The sequence below is a fragment of the Myotis daubentonii genome, chromosome 2 (genome assembly GCF_963259705.1).
Source record: "Myotis daubentonii chromosome 2, mMyoDau2.1, whole genome shotgun sequence".
NCBI classification, from domain to species: domain Eukaryota; kingdom Metazoa; phylum Chordata; class Mammalia; order Chiroptera; family Vespertilionidae; genus Myotis; species Myotis daubentonii.
Window position 1 is genome coordinate 8,285,080 of NC_081841.1, and position 25,372 is coordinate 8,310,451.

General features: G+C 54.6%; 1 protein-coding gene across 2 annotated transcripts; it reads right to left on the bottom strand.

The window, feature by feature from the left end:
- Window positions 1–5,124: 5,124 nt before the first annotated feature.
- NCF4 (neutrophil cytosolic factor 4) lies at window positions 5,125–24,482 on the bottom strand. Of its 2 annotated transcripts, none has more exons than XM_059681650.1 (10): window positions 24,315–24,481; window positions 18,957–19,041; window positions 18,465–18,618; window positions 16,041–16,111; window positions 11,738–11,865; window positions 10,718–10,775; window positions 9,936–10,034; window positions 7,079–7,209; window positions 6,753–6,818; window positions 5,125–5,415 (listed from the first exon to the last, which is right to left on the bottom strand). In XM_059681650.1, exons 1-10 carry the CDS (start codon window positions 24,344–24,346, stop codon window positions 5,220–5,222), a joined length of 1,020 nt encoding a protein of 339 aa, XP_059537633.1. In that variant the 5' UTR covers window positions 24,347–24,481; the 3' UTR covers window positions 5,125–5,219. The 2 variants fall into 2 exon arrangements, with proteins under 2 accessions (XP_059537633.1, XP_059537634.1); XM_059681651.1 differs by having other exon boundaries at window positions 5,238–5,411; window positions 24,315–24,482.
- Window positions 24,483–25,372: the final 890 nt, after the last annotated feature.

Sequence of the window (25,372 nt, forward strand, 5' to 3'; positions counted from 1 at the left end):
TGTCTCCATTTGCCCATTTCTACCTGGTCTACACTCTACTCCACCCTGCTTTGCCCTAGGAAGCCGACCTGCATGGATTATAATAGCCGAGTCCTCGGACTTCCAGTTAGGTCTGGCGATGGGGAAAGCCTCCTCCAGAGATCAGAGGGAGGAAGGAGGAGGTGGATGGGATATTTATTTCTCTGGTTCTCCCCTTGCAGGGTTACTTTGGGTCAACTATGTCCACCAAGCAAAGGTCACTGGTCCTCTCCAGTTGGCCCTCTCTATACAACTCTCTGCTTTCCAGTTTTGTAAACACTTCTTCTCTTTATTCCTATGTGCCCAGGAATGTAACAGGTCCACAGTCCTATCTCTGGAATATTGAACTATATTTGTTGTTTTTCTGCACAAAGCTTATCGCTGTAAGTAGCTCCCTTATTAAACTATCCTTGAATTATACTGATTTGAGGATGCCACAATTTTCCTATTGGAGTTTGATTATGAGTCAGGAACAGGATTCTCAAATAAATGAAGAAGTCATGTTGCAATTGACTCTTTTTTTTTTTTTTAATGGTTTCTTCCCATTAGCTTAGATTTCTACCAAGAAGTCTATTTCTAACTAGGTAATTTGCCATTACCTTCTACTCACTAGTAATTGAAAATTGTTCAAGGCCATTAGTTAATTGATCACAAATAGATCACATATTATCAATGAGAATATTTTCATCTGTGTGCACGACACCTCTGTTATCAGGATTACCAGTCAGCTCTTATCTGCACTTACTCACACCACTTCAATAACTTCCCCATCACGCAAAGAATGAATGATAGATGAATCACAGAGTTCAACGTTTTTCTGCTATCAGCTCCTCTAACTTATTTGCCCTTTTGGCTGATAAACATTTTGTGCAAGAATAAAGTTTGACGTCATCATCTCTTCATTAGTTGCCAAAAAGTCTTCAAAGCCACTATGGGCAGGCTCATTTTTCAACCATCATCGTAGACAGAGTCTGTGCCAACCCCTTGAGAAGGCTGATTGGTCAGCATCATTCCAAACACTGGCAACTGTGGAAATGACATTCTGAAGACTGAACTCTTTCGGGAGTCATGAAATCCTATGCCCTGTGATTGTAGCAAGCACACAGTCTGAAATAAGTGTTTATCCTTGCTCTACAGTCATGTGTACTCAGGCTGTAATACACATATCCCACTGGGGAGAAAGAAAAGCTGAAATCCTGCTTTTCACATGAAGTTCAGGAAGGAGGTGTACATAGCAATTTTCTAGGAATGATGATATAACTGGTATGTATGTTTCAGTCCGGAATGCCTGCAGTGAGTCTGCACCAGTGATACAAAATGACTATTAACTGGTCAGAAAGCATTTCCCGGGTTACTCAGGCTGTCTTGTTTGTATAACAGTGGACAGTACATTGCAAACGCCCTTCAACGATGGCGAATGCTGGCTTGTTCCAGGTAGTTCCACACCTATCCTGTGTGTACCTGCGGCACTTGGCACACCAAGAACAGTCAGCAGGGTGGAGCCGACTGGTGGGCGTCATCAGCCATCTGCGGAGCAGAATTATTCCCACAGCTGATTGTTCATGTCAGAGTTTTCATCAGATAATATCATAGCAAACCCACTGATGCAATGTTCAGCAGCCTCTGCCTGAGGCTAAAACCAACAGTAGTTAGCATATTAATGCAAAAAGGCCCATTGGAAGGCCAATGGACTTTGATATTCAGCAGGGCTGAAAATTCGCATAATCTTGCCCTGCTGTGGGCTCCATGGCTCAAGGCAATTCCCTAACTCAGTGGTCGGCAAACGCTTGCCAGCCACAGGAGGCTCTTTGGCCCCTTGAGTGTGGCCATGAAGTTTCAATCGCACTGTACGTGCGTGCCCGCACATGGTATTTTGTGGAAGAGCCACACTCAAGGGGCCGCAGTTTGCCGACCACTGCCCTAACCTGATAATCCTTTTACTGTTTACCAAACTTTACCTGTGATATGCCTGTATGCATTGCTAAAGGGCAAATGTGTACTCAAGTGATTAAAAGCAGACGGAACCCAGTTTCGGTGAAAGAGACTCTTCATGAAAGAGACACCCCTGGTCCCCAATGCCTTCTAAATTCACGTTTCTTGTATAGCATTTTCATTTGTGCGTTGGCCCCTCCTTCAGATCCTGAACCCCCACCGCAAAAGGTGGCAGCAGCCTCATTAGCAGCAAAATCTTTTTCACCTCCAATGTTGACATTGTCTTATTTCAGTTATACATCAAGTAAAAAATTATTCTCCAAAAGCAACAACAACAAAAGTGTGCAAGTGTGGCTGGTAAGGCTAACTATTCAGCTCAGGGTCAAGAACTGCCTCTAAGTGAGTTTTGGTGCCAAGTTTACACAAAAATAGACTGGGAGTCTCATAGGCTCCTCCACCCCCACCAAGCTGTCTTTTGCTTAGTAGTTGGCAGAAGTATCTTTTTCTATGCCTTTACTTTCAGTGTTTCCATGTCTTTAGAGTTTATGTGTCTCTCATGTGTATGACACTTACATGGACTTGTGTTTTTTAAATTCAATCTGGCATTATTTGGTGCATGAGTCTACATGTGTTTACATTACCAAAATTATTGATATATTAGTAGCCCTGCACACAAATCTGTGCACTTGTAGCTCACTGCCCCGCCCTCCTGTAGCTCTCTGCTGCTTGTAGATTGGTTGTGATATTACAGCATCCTGGCTAATTTGCATATTCTTCTATTATTATATTAGATTTGTACTTACTTTTACCAACTAATCTTTTGAATCCTACTTCTTTTTCTTCTCTCAACTCTTTTTAATTGATTTCTTTTTTCTTATCAATTCTTATTTAAATATTAAGAAATACATATGTTCTGTTTCTATTCTTTTCATGACTTTTATTGAATTTTCCCATGCACATTTAATTTGGCAAAGTCTAATAGCCAACTCTGCTTATGAACAGCATAAACACCTTAGAATACTGTTGCATCTGTGTTGGGTCTGCCAGGCAGGCAGTCAAAAAATAGAAGATGCACATGAAGTGAGAGAAGCAAAGACAACTGGAACCTGCAGGTCTGAGCTGGAACCACAGGGACAGGCTGTAAGTAACCATGTCAGTTTCTCACCACCCCCAAGGCTCCAGTGGAGGTTACCTGCAGAAGAAACTGGTGCCCTTTGCTGTGAAGCTAAACACATAACTGGCCCAAGAGAAGTAGAAACCATAAGAGCTGGGACCTGATATCAGGATTTTACTGAGAAATCTGCTAGTCTTATAAGGCTCTTCTTTTGCAGTGATGTCAACTTCATCTGAGTGCTCTGAAGATCTTCTCTTTGACTTTTGTGTTCTGAAGTTTTAGAATGTGAACCATCAGATAAGCAACAAAGTGCATGAGCTGAAACAGCATCTCTTATCTGAACTAAAAAGAAGTTGGCTGCTGCTTCACAATTGCCTTCTAAATCTGTTACAAAATGTCTCTGATCACCCATGCTATCTGGATCCATACAGGAAAGAAAATCTTGGAAATCTAGTTCAGCCAGGCTAAGTCAGCACAACACAAATCCACCGCAATGCTTACCATTGTCTTTGCTTATCCTTTGTTCTTACATCTCAGACTATTCTTCAAGGACCACATTCTTTCTTCTTGAAGAATGTGTTTTAAAGATACTTTTAGTTCAGGTATCTTGGTGGCAAGTTCTCAGTTTTTATCTGTACATATCTTTGTTTCACCCTCACTAATGAAAGATGATATAGTTCTTGATTGAGAGTTATTTTGGCTCCAAAATTTGAAACTATAATAATATTGACTCTGGCTTCCGTGGATGCTGTTGAGGAAACTGCTTACCATTTTAATTGTTATTTTTGTAGTGATCTCAACTTTTTCTAACTGTTTTTAATATCTTCTCTTTGACTTCGGTGTTTTGTTGTTTTAAAACGTTGTAGCCAGCATTGCGCCACTTTTTATTTGTCCTGCATACCCAGGCATGCCTCTTATATCCATAGATTTAAGTTTTTCATCACTTTTGAAATATTATATCTGCCATCTATTTAATGTTGCTTCTTCTTTGCTCTCTATATTTTCTCATTCTGAGATTTTGATTTTTAAACACTCTCATTCTGTTGTTCGTATCTCTTAACTTAATAATTTTCATATTCTCCAACTACTTGTTTCTCTGTGTTATATTTTGGGTAATTTCTTTGGTTTTATCTTCCAATTCACCACTTTTTTCATCACCTGTGTGTAATTGACTATCTAACTCGTTCACTGAGTTTGCTGTTTCAACAGGTTTACATACACACACTTAAAACTATACATATGTATAATGTATAGCTATATATATGTGTACATATTCTATCTTTCTTTCATAAATTTGCCCGGTCATTCTCTTTAGCTTGTTCATTGTTATGATTTTATTCTTTATTTTTTTAAACATTTTAGTCATGTAGTTCAATAATCCATAATCCCTGGGACCCTAAAGCTATTGTTTGTTGTCACTACCTATTTTCTTAATATATATATATATATATTTCAGAGGGAGAGAGAGATAGAAACATCAATAATGAGAGAGAATCATTGGTACGCTGCCTCCTGCACGTCCCCCACTGGGGATAGAGTCTGCAACCCAGACATGTGCCCTTGACCGTGATCGAACCCAGGACCCTTCCGTCCTCACTGCCTATTTCATTCATTCACAGAGATTTGCTGATCTTTGACTCCCGTCATCCCAAACTGAGGACACTTTACTCCAGGAGGGACTCCTTTCTGCTTTTGCTTGGACTCAGTAATGCCACTCTCTCAGGATCACCTCATCCCTCATCCCCAAGGCCTTGACCTCCCACAAGAGGCCCTGGTCCAGCCTCCCCACCTCATGGGCCTCCCCAGGACTCAGTATTCTACCAGCAGCATTGCCTGTGCATTTCAGGACAATCTCAAAATGGGGGCCAAGTGGATTCTGGCCCCAGCTCTGACTATGGTGGGGAGGAGGGAGATTAGGGGGTCACTGGAGAACCCCACCGCTTCTTGCAAGGCTCATAGTTCTTTGAAGAGTGTGTCTTATCGAGGGTTTACTTGTTCTGCAGCGGTTGGAGCTGTCCATGAATCTGGCCAAGCAACACGTAAGAAGCCAAACCACTGGATTTGTGTGAGCAGACGTGGCAAGGTCTGTTTAATTTTTCTTAAAGGGAAGTCTCGCCAGGTGTCCCCTCCCTGCCCGGGGACACCATCGGGCGGCTCAGGGGACTGTGTTGTAGACCTTGTAGTCATCCTCCTGGGTGATGTGCAGCTTCCAGGGGAAGAGGCGCTTCCGGGAGGGGAGCGCTGGGGCCTGCTTCACCATGAGCCGCACGTCCTCATCTGAGAGCAGCCGAACCAGGTCCCCGTCAGCGTCCCGGTAATTTAAGCTGATGTCCTCCCTCTGGAACTCCTGCCTGGGTGGGAAAGATCAGGGTGAACGCCAGGGCCAGCAGCCTTAGGCCTACGCGTGGGGGCTGAGAGTGAGGCCGAGGGAATTCTTCTGGTCCTGAAAATCAGAAGTCGGAGCTTGACACAGGCCTTATCACCTGAGTGGTCCAACCTCCCACTGTACAGACAGAGAAAGTGAGGCCCACGGGGGAGGCGGGGAGACTTTCCCATGAAATTAGTGGCACAGCCTGAAATGTCTTGTATGTAAATGTGTCGAACACCCAAGATCTGTCATGCGGAAGAGGAGTGGGGTTGGCAGGTACATAGTAGAGCAGAATAGAGCCCAAGAGGCACCCGTGTGAAGCCGCTGAGGACTGGGACGATCTGATGTGGGGTACAGGGGGCTGGGTACTCTGACTGACTGGCAAACACCTTGATCCCCAAATTCCACTCCTAGAAAATCATCCTAAGGAAATTATCAGGCAAGTCACCAAAGCTGTGATCACAACATTACGCCTGGTGGTGAAAAGGCCAAGGATAACTTAAGAGGCCTTAAAACAGTGGTTCTCAACCTGTGGGTCGCGACCCCTTTGGGGGTCGAACGACCCTTTCACAGGGATTGCCTAAGACCATTGGAAAACACATGTATCATTACATCTTGTTTTTGTGATTCATCACTATGCTTTCATTATGTTCGATTTGTAACAATGAAATTGGGGGTCACCACAACATGAGGAACTGTATTAAAGGGTCGCGGCATTAGGAAGGTTGTGAACCACTGCCTTAAAGGAAGGGGGTGGCCACAGATTAATACTGTGCAGCCAATTCTTTATGTGGGGGCGGGATGGGGTGTGTGCTGAAGAAATCTGAGTGTACATCAAACAATGAGAGGAGGGAAAATATGAGGTGGTTTCACTAGTTTATACTTTTCTGGGATTTTTGACATTCTTAAAAAAATAATGAACAGGTATGACATTTATAGCCAGGAAGGTAGCAAGGCGATTAAAGGAACTGCCCTATCTGATCTGGATCTTGGGAGACGGTAGTTCCCTGATGGTGCAGGATCCAAGTTCAAGATTTTCACCGAAAGAGACTTTAGCTCCAGCTGCAAAGCCACACTCACAAACTGTGCGACCTCATCCAAGCCCCTTTGCCTTTCTGCAGCCCCCCACGCATCTCTAACACGGGGAGCTGACACCCAACCTGCAAGGCTGGGCCGTGCTTAAAACAAGAAGGCAAAATAGATGCAGATAGCACCGAAGGCATTGTGTTTCCCCTTCTGATCCCTCCTCCAGGGTCCGTGACCCATTCCTCCGCCCTGTCCTCTCCCCCGCCCCCCCACTCCCACCCCCCAGCCCCTCACCTCATGAGCTTCAGCAGGTCCCTGAAGAGCGGGGTGCTACTGATGTCTTCCTCCACTGCGATGTCCCTGAGGGGGCAACCGGCATCGGTGAGAGGCACTGGGCCCGGACGGGGACCTGGGGAGGAGGCTGGCCAGGCCACGATGGGCCCTGACACCCCGTTATGGCTTATCCGGGGGACAGTCAGGGCCACTGCGGGCTGGAAGTGTGTGCAGGGGGGTGGGGCAACGTAGTGTCTGATGTGGGTCTCACGGTCCAGGATGTGACAGGGAGGTGGGAGGGGGGATGGCCAAGGAGTGTGGACCGGACCCTCCCCCAGGCCACGCACTTGATGGTGCTGATGGTGTCCTCATAGTAATAGCAGCGCAGCCAGTTGGTGGGGTCGTCTTCCTCGGGGAAGTCCTTGAGGATCTTCACGAAGGACCGTGGGAAGATGCCGGTGGCTCCCCGGACAGTGCCCTGAGGAGGAAGGAGAAGGCCGCCTTGTCTGCGTGAAGAAGGGCAGCAGGGCCACGCCTCGGGGCCCCCAGCGCTTCGTCATGACCAGCAAAGGCGACGGAGTTTGGGTTCCCTTCTGGAGAGGGAGCAGCGGTGACCAAGGTCACCGAGCTGTACATCTAAGAAGAGTTTCCTTTCTGCTGTCATCTTTCATCCATCCACCCATTCACTCACTCGTTCATTCACAGATTCCCTGAGCACCAGCTACATGGCTGAGGGTGGATGACAGTCCTGGCCTTCCCTCACGGAACCCCACTATAATGGAAAGTGACACGTGCAGGTAAATAGTGAACTTCGTATAGAATCAGGTGTTACCGTGGAAGACAGAACAGAGAGGGAGAAGGAGGAGTGGTTCCCACTCATTCATTCATTCATTCATTCATCCCACAGATCCCACCGAACACCCCGTGAGACGCAACAGCCAGCCGTCTCCCTCTCCAGCCCAGGCTCCCGCCTAAGCGTCCCCAAGACCCAGCCACTGCCTGTGCTTTGCACACGTGTCCTCCTGGCCCTCCCAACCCTGGGGGAGACGTGGTCTATGTCCATTTTACAGACGGAGAAGCAGAAGCTCCACGTAATCTCCTCACTTCTCCCCGAGTCTCCCCTCCACCCGAGGCCAGAAGTTAGCCAGCACGCTGAGGCAAAGAACTCTCCAGAAAACAGGAAGGCCACACACATGCCCTGTTTCCGGAGCGTGGCCCAGCCATACCCCTCAGGCAGCTGTCAGAGCTGAGGACCGTCTAACTCAGACTTCCAGGACGGGGTAACATCAAAACCACCAAGACTGATGGTTCTGCTCCTCTGCAGCCCGGAATGCCGGGCCCCTCCCCTGCCCTCCATGCTCCCCTCGGGCCTGTCCCACATCAGCCTTCAGACACCACCGCCCAGGAGCCCTGAGAGAAAGGAATCTTATTTAAGAATAACAGGACCGGCCCGGCCGGTGTGGCTCAGTGGTTGAGCGTCATCCTAGGAACCAGGAGATCACGGTTCGATTCCTGGTCAGGGCACATGCCCAGGTTATGGGCTTGATCCCCGGAGGAAGTGTGCAAGAAGCAGCCGATCAATGATTCTCTCTCATCATTGATGTTTCTCTCTCCTTCCTCCCCTTCTCTCTGAAATCAATAAAAACATGTTAAAGAAACAGAGAAAAAAAAAAATAAGAACAGGACCTAACATAAAGGGCTGCCACTGGGCCAGCGCCTCCCACCGGTGATCTCCCACCTCCACTGAGAGTCACTGTGAGCCCTGGTAGGGGCCGCACTTGCGTTTGCTGCGTGCGGGGACAAAGCTATGACCAAGGCAGGCCCTGGCTCCAGAGTGTCTTTAACGCTCTCAGCAGCCTGGCCCCGGCGGACGCCGCACCCGCAGGCTCTCGATGGAGCAAGCCCCGAACAGCTACGCCTCGTTGAACATTTCCAGGAACCTGTGAAGAAACTGCCAGCATTGCTCCAGCTCACAGAAAAGGAAACCGCGGGCTTGAGCAAGTTTCCCAAGGTCACAAAGCCACTTAAAACAGGGCAAGGACGTGACTCCAGGCAGGTCGGCTCCAGAGCGAGGCCTCCACTGCTACCTTTTATTGCCACCTGAAGCGACAGTCATGTTCCCCAGGTTACAGACCAATGCAACTCAACAACGGGAGGGGGGGGGGGGGCTTGCCCCCCGGGGGCAAATGTCTGGAGACATATTTGATTGTTGCCACTGGAGCCTTGCGACCGGCATCCACTGGATAGAAACCAAGGATGTTGCTAACGATCCTGCAGTGCACAGGCCGGCTCCACAACAAAGTACTAACCGGCCCAATGTCAATACCACCGTCAATACCGCCGTGGCTGAGAAACCCCGTGACAGACCAAGAAATTAAACCCAGCAGGTTAACAGAGTGGCCTCAAGCAACCGCTTCTTGGGGGCAGGCAGAACTAAAGGCAGGTGTAGGCTCCACAGTCATCTGTCTCCCCAGGGGCTAGACTCCCACCTGCCCAGGTCCATCCTCAAACTGCGTCTTCCCTGGGGACTTCCTTGACCTCCTATCATTCTCTGATCCTCTCACTAGACCCAAAGCAATCTTACCTCCACCCTCACCTCCACCCTCACTTCTAACCTCGCCTCCAACCTCACCTCCATCCTCACTTCTAACCTCACCTCTACCTCACCTCCACCCTTACCTCCACCCTCACCTCCACCCTCACCTCTACCTCACCTCCACCCTCACCTCCACCCTCACCTTCACCCTCACCTCCACCCTCACCTCCACCCTCGCCTCCACCCTCGCCTCCACCCTCGCCTCTACTCTCGCCTCCACCCTCGCCTCCACCCTCACCTCCACCCTCACCTCCACCCTCACCTCCACTCTCACTTCCACCCTCGCCTCCACCCTCGCCTCCACTCTCACCTCCTCTCACCTCCACTCTCACCTCCACCCTCACCTCCACTCTCACCTCCACCCTCACCTCCACCCTCACCTCCACTCTCACCTCCACCCTCACCTCCACCCTCACCTCCACTCTCACCTCCACCCTCACCTCCACTCTCACCTCCACCCTCACCTCCACCCTCACCTCCACCCTCACCTCCACCCTCACCTCCACCCTCACCTTCACTCTCACCTCCACCCTTACCTCCACCCTCACCTCCACCCTCACCTCCACTCTCACCTCCACACTCACCTCCACCCTCACCTCCACCCTCACCTCCAGCCAGTCTTTGTTGATGCGACTGAGAAGGAAGACCACATCTCCAGCTTTGAAATTCAGCTCCAGCTTGCTGTTCCCCGTGAAGTCAAACAGGGCCTGGGGAGAAGAGTGGAGGAAGGCGGGAGGAAGGAAACAGGCGCTGAGTTCCTACTAAAGTGCTTGCTTGGTGTCCCATTTAACAGGCGAGGAAGCTAAGGCTCAGAGCACGAGCGACTTATTTGAGGCCACTCCACTAGTGACCGGAGCAGCCGGGATTAGAACCCAGGTCTCCCGGACTCCAGAGTGGGTGCTCCTTCCACAGGTGTGGTGAGCACGGGAGGGAAGGAGCCAGTCTCCCTGGATCCAGCACCTTCCCTGGCCCTCAGGCCTGTGTGGGCTCCAGAGCCCCCGGAACCCGCAGGCACTGACCGCACTGGCTCTGAGACGCACGTGTGTATGTGTGTGTCCTCAGGGAGTCATGCACCCCTGGAGGACAGGGCCTTGTCATCTCTAGGGTGTTAGTTCCCGGCGGGGCTGGCCGGGGGTGGGGTGGGGGGGAGGGGACGGGAAAGCTAGCTGAATGGGTGGCTGGACGCTCTCTATTCTGCCTCTGTTGCTCATCGTGTCCCCTCCTCACAGCTGAGCCGGGGGCCTCGGTGACCAGTGACCAAGGTGGAGGCTGGGCCTTTCCTCCCGGCAGTACCCAGCCCCACCCTCGACACAAGCCACACCCAGCAGGAGGGCCTCCCGCTGAGGGTGGAGCTGCCCAGAGGCGAAGTGGGGGGCAGGCCCGCAGGTACCTCTGCTCTTGGAGCTGCCAAGCGGTCTAAGCCGGCACCTTGCGGGGACTCGCTCTTGCTGCAGAGAGAGAAGAGGGGCTGTCAGCACTCCGGGTTCTCTGGGCCCAGCTCTCTGCTTCTGTGCCAGAGGCAGGTACAATCACTCCTGCGGGCCATCACTCACCCCCTCTCCCTTCTTGCTGCCCCTGGAGGAGAGATTGGACCCCTTTGTGGACCAGGAAGCAGAGGCTGAGAAAGGAGGTGGGGGTGAGAGTGGGAACACAGCCACTTAGAGCCCGAACGTGCCAGACATCTTACATTTGCCTGTCTTCTATTCCCCAACCTCTACAGTTATGTTATTATTCTAACTAGAGGCCTGGTGCATGAAATTCATGCACTTGGGGAGGGTGGTCCCTCAGCCCAGCCTGTGCCCTCTTGCAGTCTGGGAGCCCTCAGACATCCTTAGCACTGCCATGGAGGCAGGAGAGGCTCCCGCCACTGCTGCTGCTCTTGCCAGCGTGAGTCGGCTTCTGGCTGAGCAGTGCTCCCCCTGTGGGAGTGCACTGACCACCAGGGGGAAGCTCCTGCACTGAACACCTGCCCCCTGGTGGTCAGTGCACATCATAGCAACCGGTTGTTCCACCGTTTGGTCTATTTGCATATTAACCTTTTATTATATAGGATGCTTCATCGAGGACACAGGCGTGGGGAGGAGACATGCCCTGCTCCAGGGCCCAGGGATGGGATTCAGCCTGTGCCCGTCTGGGGAGGTAGCTGGGCACTAAGGACACTCCCAGGTACTGGCTGGAGGCAGGAGGGAGGAGCTGGAGGAGGGGGTGCCTCCCCTGGCACCCTCAGCAGCAGCAGCCTTGCCTTGGGAAGCCCAGCCTGATTCAGTGGCCGATTTTCAATGGTAATTTTCTGCAGGACAGAACTGGTCTCGGTTTCTTCCCTGCCCCCAGGGAAAAGAGGGGGGCAGAGCCCCTGGTTAGGAGGAAGTGGCCCTGGGCTCTGGCCCTGGGAGTGTGGGATGTCACTTACACCTTCCGGGTGCGTGGGCGGAGCCTGCGGAGCGCCTGGGGCACCTGCTCCGAGTCGTAGGGCGACTGATAGAAGAAGATACGGACGTCCTCATCCATCAGCACCCAGATGGGCAGGCTGAGGAGGCTCTGTGTTTGGGCGAGAGGTTGGACGAGACGGGAGGGTGGTCATCAGCAAGGCGTGCGCACCCCAGCCCCACGGCTCCATCCCTCCACCCACACTGCACCCACTCTTCTCTGCCTGGTAACAGAAAAGAGGGAGATGTTAACCATTTCAATGGGCTCAGGGAACATTTCACAAAGAAGAGTTCGTTTGGAAAAGACCTCCAGGCTGGACAGTGCAGGTGATGCCAGGTCACAGGCTCTGCTCTGAGAGCCCCACCGTATGACCTCACTCCGTCTTACCGTCACCTGGGAGTTAGAGCCAGAAAGGTGCAGGGACCTGCCTGAGGCCACACAGCCCAGCAAGTGCCCAAGGGGGCACTCAGGGCCATCTGCCACCAAGGACCATCCCTTAGCTCAAAATGAGACAATGGTGGTGGGGGGGGAGCAATCCCCCAAATGATCCAAAATAACAACAATTGGTGATATTATGGCCTAAAAAACACTTCCTATACCAGGGGTGGGCAACCTCTGGCCCACGTGCCAAACATGGCACGCCAGTAACTTTTGCTGGCACACGAAACCCTCTCTTATAATCTTCCATTTACAATTTTTTTCTTAATATCGACTTCTTTATTTTTCAGATAAATTCAGTGTAGGTGCATCTTAGATAAATAAATAATTTTTCATAACAAGTTATCTTAAAGACCATAGACATGGGTTGACGAGAGAGGGGAAGAGCAATTTCTATGCCTCTGCCTTAACTCTCCCTGCCTTCCTAGATCCGACCAGTGTTTTGGTTTCATCCACATACGCTTGTGAATCTTTGTTCTCAGTGATGAATTTTTTTTAGTCTTGTAATAGGAGTAGCCTGACGGATGAAAGTAGTAGCTCGTGCATATCTCTGAAGGTCACGAAATATAAACCTGATGTAAAATATCTGTCATCAGTGATGCAGCAGCAAAAGTCCCACTGATAATATCAAACGGAGTCATAAAGTTTTCTGTCGGACTATCAGTGTACATGTATACATTAAAAAATCAATGTAGTTTTCATCATCATATACTGTGTTTTTGTCGCTCGAATGAATTTTATTATTTCTTCAAGGTTCTTCACGTATGTACACCTTAAGAGATATCGAGTAGGCGTAACATGTTCTCAAAAATTAGGGTTGGCACGCAGAAGAATTTTGAGTCAGAGATTTTGCTGGTTTTGGCACGCACTCACAAAAAGTTTGCCCACCCCTGTCCTATACTTTATCATATATCACAATTGGGGAAACTGAGGTGCAGAGAGGGACAGTGCCTGGCCCAGTTGGCAGAGCTAGGAAGTGGTGGGGTCAGGACTCTCACTCGATCTGAGGCTGGGAGCACCACCACGATGCAGACCATGAGGCGTGAGGACTCAGGACCGCACAGCCCCCCAGGAGCTCTGTGCTTAGCTCTGGGTGCTGAACCCCCACAGATGCGCAGAACCCAGACCTCCTCAGAGAATCTCATGGAGGCAGCGGGAGGAGGGGGACGGGGGCGTCAGGAACCCCATCCCTGAGGAACTGGGAGCACAGAGCCTGAGGAAGACACAGCTGTCCCAGAGGAGGGCTGGGGGGCAGCCCAGAGTTGGGTCTGAGCGCACAGACACTGAGCCAGGCTGCACCCAGATCTAATCCCGGCTCGGCCGCTCACCAGCGGGGTGACTCTGGGCCTCCATGTGCTCATTAATAACATGGGGGTGATTCCAGCATCTCCCTCCTGGGATTGTGTGAGGATCAAATAAAAGGATTACCCCACAGAACCCCATCCGGCATCTAGCAAGTGACCGTCCAAGTGAGATCTCACCAATGTTGCTGTTATTTTCATTACGACACAGCACAGTGGGTAAGAGCACAACTAGAGTCTCAGAGATGCGAGTTCAAATCCCATCCCTCCTACCTCCCTGCTCTGTGACACTGAGTGAGTGACTACCTCTCTGTGCCTCCCTCCCTCCTTCTTTTTAAAATAAGGTTAATAGTATCTAATGCACAACTCACTGAGGGAAGCAAATAAGCCCATTCATCTTTCTGCCGAATGCATACCAAGAGCCCCCCTGTCACTAGTCAAAGTGCTCACATAGTTCCAGGCCATTGTCACCATCACGTGACCCACATTCTCCATCAGGAGACCAGTGTGGGGAGGGACCCAGGCTTTCCTTAGAGCTGTTCAACAGTGGGACGAGCAGCCTGGGTCAGTGGAGAGTGGTAGTGAGCTTCCCATCTCCGCAAGTGTGCAAGCACAGGATGGGGTCACCCCAGCAGAGCTTCCTGCACTGACTGAGCTCTGGGCTTCGAGGAATCAAACTGGACACCGCGATTCAGGGATGGGGTCCTCTGGGCTGCTGGCTGCAGAGACCAGGTGTGGATGCAGGCTCCCAGCTCTGCAGCCTCTTCCCCTGCTGGGGTCCAACCCCAGCAGGTCCAGGGGTCCCCAAAGGTGTGGACGGAGTTGGCGAAGAAGGAATGACACGGAGATAGCATTCAGTTGATCAGCAGCCTAGCCAGGATCTCTAGCCAGGATCTCCAGCCAAGTTCTGGTCTGGATCTCCAGCGAAGTTCTGTCCAGGTTCTCCAGCCAGGTTCAGTCACCAGGTTCTAGTCAGGTTCTCTTGCCATGTTCTATAGTCAGGTTCAGTCCAGGATCTTTTGCCATGTTCTCTCGCTAGGTTCTGTCTCTAGGTTCTGTGTAGGTTCTGTCTTTAAGTTCTGTCTTGTTACATCTGTATTTATACCAGTTGATTCCAATCCTATCAATCTCTATTCCAAAGGTTAGGGCGTTTCTTATCTCCATTCCAGGGAGTAAAGATTATGTAGCTTAAGCATGATTGTTCGTAGTTAAAGTGATTAATTACCCGCCTGGCACTTAGTTAAGAGGTTTTATTCCCTCCCTAACTTCAGGGGGAAATCCCTACCTGGGGAAACCACCTTTCTCAGAGACCTTGGTTAAAACACATAGTGCCAAGAAGGTGAGCAAACATATTAAGGACAGTATGCCATATATGCCAGGTCCCTTGAAACAGCAAGCATGGACCGGCTCCCGGCATTCCCCTCCCTCAGAGAACACTCTCCTCTCCCAGGTCTTTGAATGGAGGGTGGGCCTTCCAGACACCCTGGAGGAGCAGCTGACACAGCGCCCCCTGGAGGGGAGATGCCTCCACTGCTGGTTCCCTAGCCACCAGAGAGGGAGGTGGGCCATCTACCCCTCCTCCCACCTCCACAGTCCTTCTACCCTCACTCCTCGGGGAGTCATGATCTCAGTTTCCAAAGCACCTTCATGTCCTTTTCTCAACGGATCCCCACGCCACCCCTAGGAGACCTGGAGGCGCTGCCGCATTTCATAAGCGGGAAACCCAGGGCCCAGCGAGGATGGGCAACTCACCCGAAATCACCGAGACAGTCGACGTCCGAGCAAAGACTACAGCGACCCTAGTTCAGTGCTCTTCAGCCGTGAGAGCGGGGAGGAGGGTGAGCGTGCCTCTGGGCTATGAGGACGCTTCCTTCTCCAGTTTCCTGCAGCTGCCATCCCACATGGCTTGTATGCCTCCAGTGACAGTGTGCTCACTACCACACGGGGAACATGGTTCCTTTCTTGCCTAGCTCCATTCCATGAAAGGTCTTCCCACAGCAGCCTGGTCTCTGCCTTTAAGAGGCCCCTTCCCCTGCCTCCCCAGCGCCCAGGGATGCCGACAATGTATAGGTTGGGGAATGAACAAGGGCACCCAGCCAATGCCCCTGAATGACACTAGCAGCAGCCTGGGCCCTGGCAAGGGGGCCTTCCTCCCGTTCCCACAAAGATGCCGTGTGAGGGAGCTGGGGCCCTGGCCCCTTGTGCTCCGGGGTGTAGGCCAAGCCTCTTGGTGACTTCATGACCCACCTGCCCATGTTCCACTGGGCAGTGAGCACCTCGGGGGCAGGCAGCAGGCCCCAGTCACCTCGGTATCAGAACGCCCACACAGGCACTGTATTTGTCAGTTCAAAGTGTGGCTCCTTGTACGTCTCCCTTGCTCCGGCGCCATCCCCACCCCCTGGAGGCCTGAGGGCCAGGCCTTTAAGGATTGGAGATGTGGCTCATCAGAGCCAGAGAACCAGCCCCAGTTCCCAAAGCTGTGCTCAGAGATGGCACCTGGGCCCCCCCACCCCTCCCAGGTGCCAGGGTGCGTGGCCCCGCCATTACCTTCATGTAAGCGTTCAGGGCAGGTATCCGCATCTCGGCGATCTCCTGCTTCACACCCATGTAGACTTTGGCTGAGGAGAGACGAAGCGCGGTGGGTCCTGGGGCCCAGCCCAAGCACCGGGTCTCTGGGCTCCTCCCCGCGGGTCGAGGTCCCTCCCCTCATCTTTCCAGGCGCGGAAGTGGCCGCTCTGTACCACCCCACCGTCCAACTCGCATTCTCCGAGTCACAGGATCACTGGCTGGTACTTGGCTTGTGTTAATTGTGTATGTGTTACCTGGCTGCCCCCACCACACACACACCCACCCACCCACCCCCACACACACGCACACATGCACACACACACACATGCATACACACAAACACACATACACACACATACGCACACACATACACACATACACACACATGCACACATATACACAAACATACACACATGCACACATACACACAAACACACATACACACATGCAGACACACATATGTATACACACATACATACATACACGCATAGACACACACACACGCTCACGGCCGTGTCCCCATCACCTAGGAGAGGGGCCCTCATCTCTGCTGCACATCCAGTTGCCCGTCAGGAACCTCACTGTGCTGGACTCACCCCAGAGCCATTGGGTCAGAATCCCTGGGGCAGGGCCCGGGCAATAGGAATTTTAAATCTCAAGGGACTTCCAATATGCCGCCAAGATTAAGGACCACCCGTCCAGAATGTTCCCCAAATCAGCACATATTTGCTGAGCGGATGAATGAATCCTTCTTCAAAGGGAGACCGAGTGTCTGGGGGGAGAGGGACACGAACATCCCCTCCAGGAGCCGCCCATGGGGCCATAGGGCCCCTCCCGGGGGGCCCCGCCCAGAAGGGAGCCCTGGGTCTAAAGGAGACCCTGGAGGAGCAGCAGTGAGGTAGGAAGCAGCTGGAAGACGCTGGGGCCACGGAAGTTTGGAGAGAGCTTCCTGGAAGAGGAGGCAAGACCATACAGACGAGGCCTGAGAGGCGTCCGTGTCCACCCAAGTCAGAGTGAACCGGCCGCAGGCCACCATCGGAGGGGAACTCAGTGGGGCAGGAAGAGCTGAGGCCGAGGCGGTGGGCCGAGCAGCGGGTGGGCCATGGGAAGGGGAGGCAGCGAGCGAGGACTTATTGTAAAAGGAAGAAGAGCCCTGCCGGTTTGGCTCAGTGGATAGAGCGTCGGCCTGTGGACTCAGGGGTCCCGGGTTTGATTCCGGTCAAGGGCATGTGCCTTGGTTGAGGGCGCATCCCCGGTGGGGAGTGTGCAGGAGGCAGCTGATCGATGTTTCTCTCTCATCGACGTTTCTGACTCTCTGTCCCTCTCCCTTCCTCTCTGTGAAAAATCAATACAATATATTAAAAAAAAAAAAAAAAAGGAAGAAGAGATCCTTGAGGGGTTTGGGATCAAGGAGGCTGTTGCAAGAACGCTCACCCACGGCTCCTGTTTGTGTAGAGATGGAAGAGGTGAGCCTGGGTGGGAGCTTGGTGGAGCCGAGACGTAAAGAAGGTGAGGGCACAGGGCACACGCGGACAGGCTGCCTGGGGAGACCCTCTGGGAGCAGGAGGGACCCCGCCTTCCTCTGCAGCCCAGAGAGGGGAAGAGGCAGGAGCAAGCAAGTCCAACTCCAAAGGAGAAAGAGAAGCCGGAGTCCCTGGGGTTGGCTGCAGCCCCTCCGGGAGCTGGTGGGGAGGCGCCGCGGGCTTTTGTAGACAGAGAGGAAGCAGGAGTAGTAGGGGTGGGTTTGCGCTCGAAGAAGGAAAGGGCCTGAAGGGCTCTGTCTTTGGGGGAGAGACGCTTGTGTGTGGCGTGCAGGGTCCCCAGGACCACGTGGGTGGGGATTTCTCTTGCAGGGCTCGACGGGGCAGGAACTGAGAAGTCGGAGGTTTGGGCCCGTCCAAGGTGCAAGTTAGGCTGGAGGTGGGGAGGAAAGCCAGGGGCGAGGGGTGAGGGGCGAGGGGCTGTCCAGAAGCAGAGCCGTGCTGCCCACAGCCTCTCAGCAGAGCAGTGAAGGAGGGGGTGCCATGGGCCCCGGGGGAGCCAGGACTGCGCAGGCAGGAGGCAGTTCTCATGGAGGGGCCGGAGTGAGGGCTGCAAGATGAGTCTGTGTGTTTAACGAGGGAGACACACAAGGCCTGACGCATGCGCTCCACACCATGGCACGGCCGCTGGTGGGGACTGAAGCTTGAAGGTCCTCAGTGCATAGAAGTCAGGGGCTCTGAGGCTGGAGCCAGAAGGCAGCCGTGCTGCCAGGGGAGGGCGTGGATCAGTGCCTGCTTCCTTGTGGGCCAGCACAGGACACCGAGCAGTGTCCGCAGAGCTGGGAGGGGGCAGGTGGACATGGCTTTGTCCTCGTCCAGGGCCCAGCTCTGCCCGCAGCAGGCCTGGGAGCGGCCGGCCTACCTGGGAGGGCGGGCAGGTTGCAGGTGAGGGGGCTGGTCTTGCTCTCGGGCCCGTACCGCTCCTCCAGCTTGCTCTGCAAGGCGTGGAACTGGCGGTAGCGGCGGTAGATGAGGTACTTGGATCCCCCTTTCGTCTTCACCTCGATGACGAAAACCTAGGACAGAGGCCAGGGGGTAGGACCTCGGAGGCCAGGGGCAGGGGCGGGGGCGGCTCCGGGCTCCCAGGGTTACAGCAGGGATTCTTGGTCGCGGGCCGTCCTGTGCAGGGCGGCGTGTGGGGCAGCGTCCCCGGCCTCCACCCCCTGGGTGCCAGTAGCGCCCCCACCCCATGTGGTAACAATAAAAATGCCCGAGGGTACCGACTGCCACATGCCCCCTGAGGGCAGAACCGCCCTGCCAAGGACCGCTGGGTGGAAGGTAAGAGACGGGAGAGTTAAGGTTCAGAGGGCAGAGGGCAGAGGTCAGAGGGTGAGGGTCCAGGGGTCTCTCTTACGAAGTGGCTGGTGAAGCCCCTCTTCTCCTCGATGTCAGCGATGTTGGCTGAGATGGCCACGTCGTCGGGAAGCTGCTCGAAGTCGCTGAGGAGGAAAAGGAGCCTGTCAGCCGCCCGATCTGTTCAGGGGCCACTGGGCGTGAGGCAGCGGGCAAAGCGAGCCGGAGTGAGTCCGCACTCCTTGCTCAGCACCCGTTCCCGGCCAGGCCCCACGACACCCCCTCCCGGGCCAGGCCCCACAACACCCGTTCCCGGCCGGGCCACCACGGCACCCCTCCCAGCCAGACCCCACGGCACCCCTTCCCGGGCCAGGCCCCACGGCACCTCCTCCCGGGCCAGGCCCCACAACACCCCTTCCCGGCCGAGCCACCACGCAGACCAGTCCTCGGGGGTGAGGGCCTCTGGAGATGGGACATGTACCCACGGCCGAGTTAAAACCTAGCAAATCACTTTGCGGTTACCTGACCCACCCAGGACCAGCCCATCAAGCACCTCCCGTATCCGACCCTGTTCTCGGCCCCGGTCACAGCGGTGAGCAGAGGAGCCTATGCCTCAGAGAGAGAAGGGCTTGTTATGCCCAGGTTGGGGAAATGTCACAGAGGAGGGGACATTTGAGCTAGGTCTACACAGACCTGGAATCCACCAGGCAGAGGGAACAGCGTATGCTAAGGTTCTGAGGCCTGAGGATTGGGCCCAGGTCAACTGTGGCTGGAGTCCGAAGTCATCAGGGCTGAGCAGGCAGCTGAGGCCAGGCCGAGGAGGGTCTCCATGCCGAGCTGAGGGAGTTCTACAGGCGCTAGGGAGCCAGCACGGCCTCGGAAGGGAGTGAAAACAGTGTGATCTGGCTTTAGGAGGCCGACTCAGGCAGCCGTGTGGAGGAGGAAGACAGGAGATCAGAGACTGGAAGGGACAGAGCACCACTGGGAGGCTCTGAGGTGCCCTGACTGGGAGGTGATGTGACAGCGGGGACAGGCGGGAAGGACAGAAACAGGAGATACCACTCATGGCCGACAGACACGGTTTCATTTGTTGTGTCCCTTGTTCCTCACTACTGACCAGGTTCCAGTTTTGTTCAAGGCGGCAATGTGCCCAGCTCCAAGGTGACAGGTCATGATTGGGCCGAGCCAAACGTACAGATCTCATTCCTGTCTGCCAGACTCTCTTGCAGCTAGGAGCAGCCCTGTGACAAGTGTTGGCCAATGAGACCTAAGAGGGGCTCTGTGGCAGGGGCCTGTTGGAGAGTGTTTGCTTTCCTGACCCAGGGAGAGGGGCAAGGTCGGCATGGTCTCCTCCTTTTCTCCCTCCGGCCTGCCTTGAAGGCAGGTGTGACGTCTGGACCTGCAGCAGCTACATTGCATCCACGAGGCAAAAACATGAGGGATGCCAACGGGATCTCTGAGATGCTGGTCCTGGAGTCACTGGGCTGCAGAACCCGCTGCGAACCTCTGTGCTTCTTGTTATTAAAGAAATAAATAAGTAACCCCCCGTTTGTTTCAGCTGCTACCCGTTTCTCTGTTCGCTGCAGCCTTCTGCATTTCCAGTGGACACACCACCCATTTGCCCGTCATTCCTGAGTTGTGACCAGCAGGGCTTGGGGACTGTTTGGACGTGGAGATGAAAGAAACAGCGGTGTCAACAGTGACACCCACATGTCACCCATATCCTGACCAGGATGGTGGGAGGGGAGCAGCGCTGATGGACTCCGTTTCGGGCATGCTCATTTGAGAGGCCTCTTGGGCACCCAGGTCAGGGTCCAGCAAGAGCTGGTGTATGGCTCTGGAGCTGGGTTGGGGGCATCTCAGCTGCAGAGGGAGAGGTGAGGACCTCGGCGACTGTGGCTAAGACCCTCAGCGAAGAGCAGTGCGCAGGGGGAGGGGCTGAGAGGAACAGGGGGAGGGAGAGCAGCCAGCCAGCGGAGGCGTGGACAGATGAGGAAACTAGAAGCAATTGTGACTCCGCGATGGTAGCAATTGGGAAACAGGGGAGGAGCCGGGGGCAGGGGCTGCACCTCCAAAGCCTCAGAGCTGACCAGGACTTCAGGAGAAATGATTTCAAAGTCAGCACACCCAGGCCCAGCCGCTGCTGGTTCCCAGGTGACTGGGCTGCTAGGCATCTCAGGCTACCTCAGGATGGGGACGCAGGAGGCTGCCATGGGGCGGAGTGGGGGGGGTGTCTCAGGGGGGCAGTGGGCGGGCAGAGGAAATCCCCTCCACTCCCAGAGTCACTTGTGGCCACTGGCAGCCTCCCCACTCACTTTCCACACATGCCCTGTGGTGACACCCTTGGGAGAAACTTCCTCCTCCGCACGCTCCCCTGAGGCTGTGCCTCTCGTGGGTGTTTCATCTCAGTGGCCGGGGGTGGGCAGGAAGGAACCGGAGGGGTGACAACGGCCGCGAGCAGGGAATTGGGCAGGTTGGGCAAGAGTAACCACGGCTGACATTTCCTGAGCCCCCTCCAGGCGCTCTTCTCAGACAGGGTCCCCTTGCTACAGCCAAGGAAACTGAGGCACAGAGGGGCTGACAAGCTTGCCCAAGAGGCAGGGCTGTCCCTGGTTTGAAGATGAACTCAGATCAATCCCAGCCCTGCCCAGCCTCAGGCTCCCCATCTGAAGCAACAATAGGAGCAAGCCCCTGGAGGCGCCCCGAAGCTCGGAGGTTCTGAGCACATCGGACCGGCCCCTGCCTGCCTGGCCTTCACAATGACAGAACCTCATGGGCAGAGGTGCAGCAGGAGCCTGGCCGTTAGTCCGTCCCTCCGAGAGTCAGTGTGTGGCGGGCAAGCAGCCGCTTCTAGGAGGGGGGCCACCCATCAGGAGAAAAGCAGGGCGCGGTGCAAGGATGGGGGCCCGTGGGCCTGAGGGCTAAGGAGGAATTCTTCCCGGAAGCCTCCTTGGCCAGCACGAAAAGAAAGAGAAACTGACCACAGGGTGGCAGGCAGGGGGAACACTGAGAGCCAAAGGCCCTCGACCTGTGAGCGGGCAAGTTCAAGGATCCGCAGTGGGGGGTGGGGGGTCGTCTGAGTGCATCTGAGCACAGAGCTGGCGGGAGAAGCAATGAGAGAGGAAGCAGGTGCGGCTGGCAGGGCCCACTGCCGAAGGGCCCATGTGTCTTGCCCCGGGTGGTGGGGGTGAAGGAGACGCCATGACGGGAGGGCATCAGCCCGTCTGTGCATACCCAGGGCAGGAGGGCACAGACAGAAGAGGGAGACCCGAACCCCAGTACCCTAGGACTCCTCTCTGTGCTCTGGCTCCTCCCCGCTCTGTAAAATGGGGATCATAAGTGCAGATACATCACAGGAGAGTCAGGAGGCCCCACTAGAGAACCCCCATGAGAGCAGGGGCCTTGCCCACTCTGCATCCCTAGCACTCAGAACTGCAGTGGGCACACAGTAGGTGCTCAACAAGGGCCACTATCTGTGTCTGTGCTTGAGCAAGTCCTCCGGTGGGCGGGGCGGGGATGGTCTGACTGCCTGCTGAGCAGAGCCGGGAAGCTGCCAGGGTGGGGGGTGAGGGTGCAGCAACCCCAACTGGATGTGCCCCTAAAATATCCATTCCCCTGGAGGCCTCAGCCAGGACCCCTCAGAGCTGAAGTCAAGTGAGAGGCCCCTCAGCCCAGGATACTCAGGGCTCATACACACACGTGCTGTTCATTCAAAGTCCACTCGGGAGCCTGGACAGGCGAGGCCGAAGGTTGGAAAGACCCTTGGGCGGCAGCCAGTTTAAGTTTTGTGGTTCCTGCACACAGTAGGTGCTCAAAACACGTTTGCTGGAACTAAACGCACTGCCCTCGCTTAGCCCTTTCCATCTTCGGACAGCTCGGGCCTTAGAGAGTCCCGCTGGGGGACTCTGTCGCCCGCCCATTGGACCCTCTGCCTTGCCCTCGAGCAGAACGCCCGCGGGTCCCACTCTCAAACAAGGCCTCGGGGCAGGGAAGCCAGTGGCTCCGGGGCTGGGGCGGCACCATCCTCTCGGAGGTCCACGGGCAGCTGAACAGGGGCAGGGAGCCATGTCTCTGACCCACGTACCCTGAGGAATGGGAAGTGCCACCGCCTCCAACAGCAGCTGTTTCCTGAAGGCTCGAGTTTGCGTGTGAGGCCCAGTCTCCAAGGAGAACTTGTGGGGAAGTGGGGCTGGGGTCTGGGGGGTGACCTCACCCCAGCGCCCAGACCAGCTCTGTGGCTCACCAAGGCCGTTGTTGATCCGCCCTGTAAACACCGGCCTCTCCTGCCCCACCCTCGGCACACAGGCAGACGAGCTTTCCTTCCACCATCCAAACCCGGAGACCGCCCCCCCCCCGCCCCCCGTCAGGTTCCATTTCCGGCCTGATGCCCCCATGGCCCTTTGCTGCCCACTGCAGCCCACACCATCCTGGCGCATCTCCGGCGACCCTCGGAGCCACCTCCTCAGAGTCTGCACGCTCTTTTTCTGATGTCACCTGCTGTTCCAGGAGGACAGGAGCCAAGCCCAGGGTCCTTAGATCCCCCCTGGTTTGGATCACAGGCTGGGAACATTCAGAAAATGCTGCTATAGATGAACCCAAGCACTGGTGAGGCTGTGCTCCAAGCCCAGGCCTTGCCAGTGACTCCCTGTGCCCCACGTAAGTTCTCTATCCTCCTTGGGCCTTGGTTTTCTCGTCTGTACAATGACAGGACTGGACCAGAAGGACCTGAGAACATTTTCCAACTCAAAGGCCACTCATTCATTCATTCATTCATTCATTCAGCATAGCTCGTACCAGCATTGTTCTACTTTCTAGGGATACAGCAGTGACCAAAAGAGACAAATACCGCACCCTCGTCAAACTCGCTTCTAAAGGGGGAGCCAGTGGTCAAGAAAACAAATGAGTTCGAATAGCATTGCAGTAATATGAAGACGGTACAGAAAAAGAAAGCAGGGCAAGGGGTCAAAGAACAGTGATGGGGCAGTCAGGGAAGGCTTCTGGGAGGAGGTGGCATTTGAGCCAAGCCCTGGATAAAGAGGGAGAACAAGCCAGATTCTGTGTTCTGTTTGAATAAAAGATGAAAAGCCATTACTGACCACAGTGTGGAGCAGTGAGCCCAGCCTGGGAGACAGATCACCTGAGTCCCCATCCGGACCCTGCCACCCACTCCCGTGTGACTCTGGGGAAGTCACCGCTCATCTCTGAGCCTCAAGTCTTCATCTGTGCTTGCGGGAGGTGAAACCGCAGCCCAGTTTCCTTAAAACAGTTCCAAGACTCTACATTTCTGAGTATTTAGGTTCTGACTCAACTCCGCCTCTCAACTTTTGCTATTATTAAGTGGCTGCAGGAGGCCGACCTCTGTCCCCGGGGCTGCTGGGAACAGTGAGGAGGCCCAGCTAGGGCAGCACCCTGCACTCACCTCTCAGCCCGCAGCTGCTGGGCCACGGCCATGGCCGTCAGGGGTCCAGGGGAGTGGGAGACGGGGGGTCTCGCCCAGCCAGGCCCAGACTGAGTTCGCCTTTCACTTCCCTCCAGCCACCCTGCATCTGGGCTGTGGTCCCAGGAGTCCCAGGGAGCCGCCTGTGGGGAGGCCCCACCCCCGCTTCTCTCAGCTCTTGCACAGGCCCCTCCTCCAGGCTCTGGGTCTGGCCAGTGGCCCATGCTTCCTCTTCCCCACCTCCCAGCTGCGCTGATTTGGGGAAACGCACACCCCCAGATGCCAGGTTTCCAGGAGGCCACTGATCTGGGGCCTTTGGGAACTTCCTTGAGGCCAGTTCTTGCTGCCAGGCCTCAGGTGGGCATCAGAGAGCCCCACTTGGTCAGAGACAGGGTCTCAGGGCTGGCTTAGCCACCACGGGCCCTTGTGACCTTGGGGAGTCACTCCTCCTCCTCGGCCTCATCAAGCCAAACCCATGCACCCAAGTGATTCCCTGGGCCTGGTATGCTGGCCTCTACCATGCCCGCCATCCCTCAAGCCCCGCTCAAATGCCACCTCCTTCAGGAAGCCCCCCCTGGTTTCCCCAACAGAGTTAGTGCTCACAGGCCCCTCTGTCATACTAGACTGTGGAGGTTGGTTTATGTTTCTGTCTTCCTCTGCCCCTGGAGCTCCGGGCTATATTTCCTCATCCCTAGAGCCTCGGGCCTACACAGGCCTGGCACGGCCCATCCGCTGCAGGGCTGCCACCCAGAGTGAGCCCCTGACGCACACCCGATCACACCCTTCCCTGCTGGGACCCTTCAGCTGCTCGCCCTGCACCCTCTGCAGCGCTGAAGGTCCCGCTGGCTTCGCTGGCCCCTCTCCCAGCCGTGTCCTTCCCACACTGGCCTCCATTCCCTTTCGAGAAGGCTCCAAGATGCCTGCCCCTCAGGGCCGTCGTGCATGCCGTTCCGCTGCTGGAACGCCCTTCCCTGCTCCTTTAAGGCTCGATTTCGAAGTCGCCTCTTTAGCGAGGCCTTCCCCACCCCGCACCCTGAATG

Bases quoted from the DNA above. Each gene is read 5' to 3' on its own strand.
- NCF4 (XM_059681650.1), bottom strand. From the start codon at position 24,346: ATGGCCGTGGCCCAGCAGCTGCGGGCTGAGAG. The intron at 19,042-24,314 runs GTGAGTGCAGGG...TTTCCTCCTCAG, and splicing joins CAGCAGCTGCGGGCTGAGAG to CGACTTCGAGCAGCTTCCCG. The intron at 6,819-7,078 runs GTGCGTGGCCTG...TTGCCCCCTCAG, and splicing joins GACACCATCAGCACCATCAA to GGACATCGCAGTGGAGGAAG.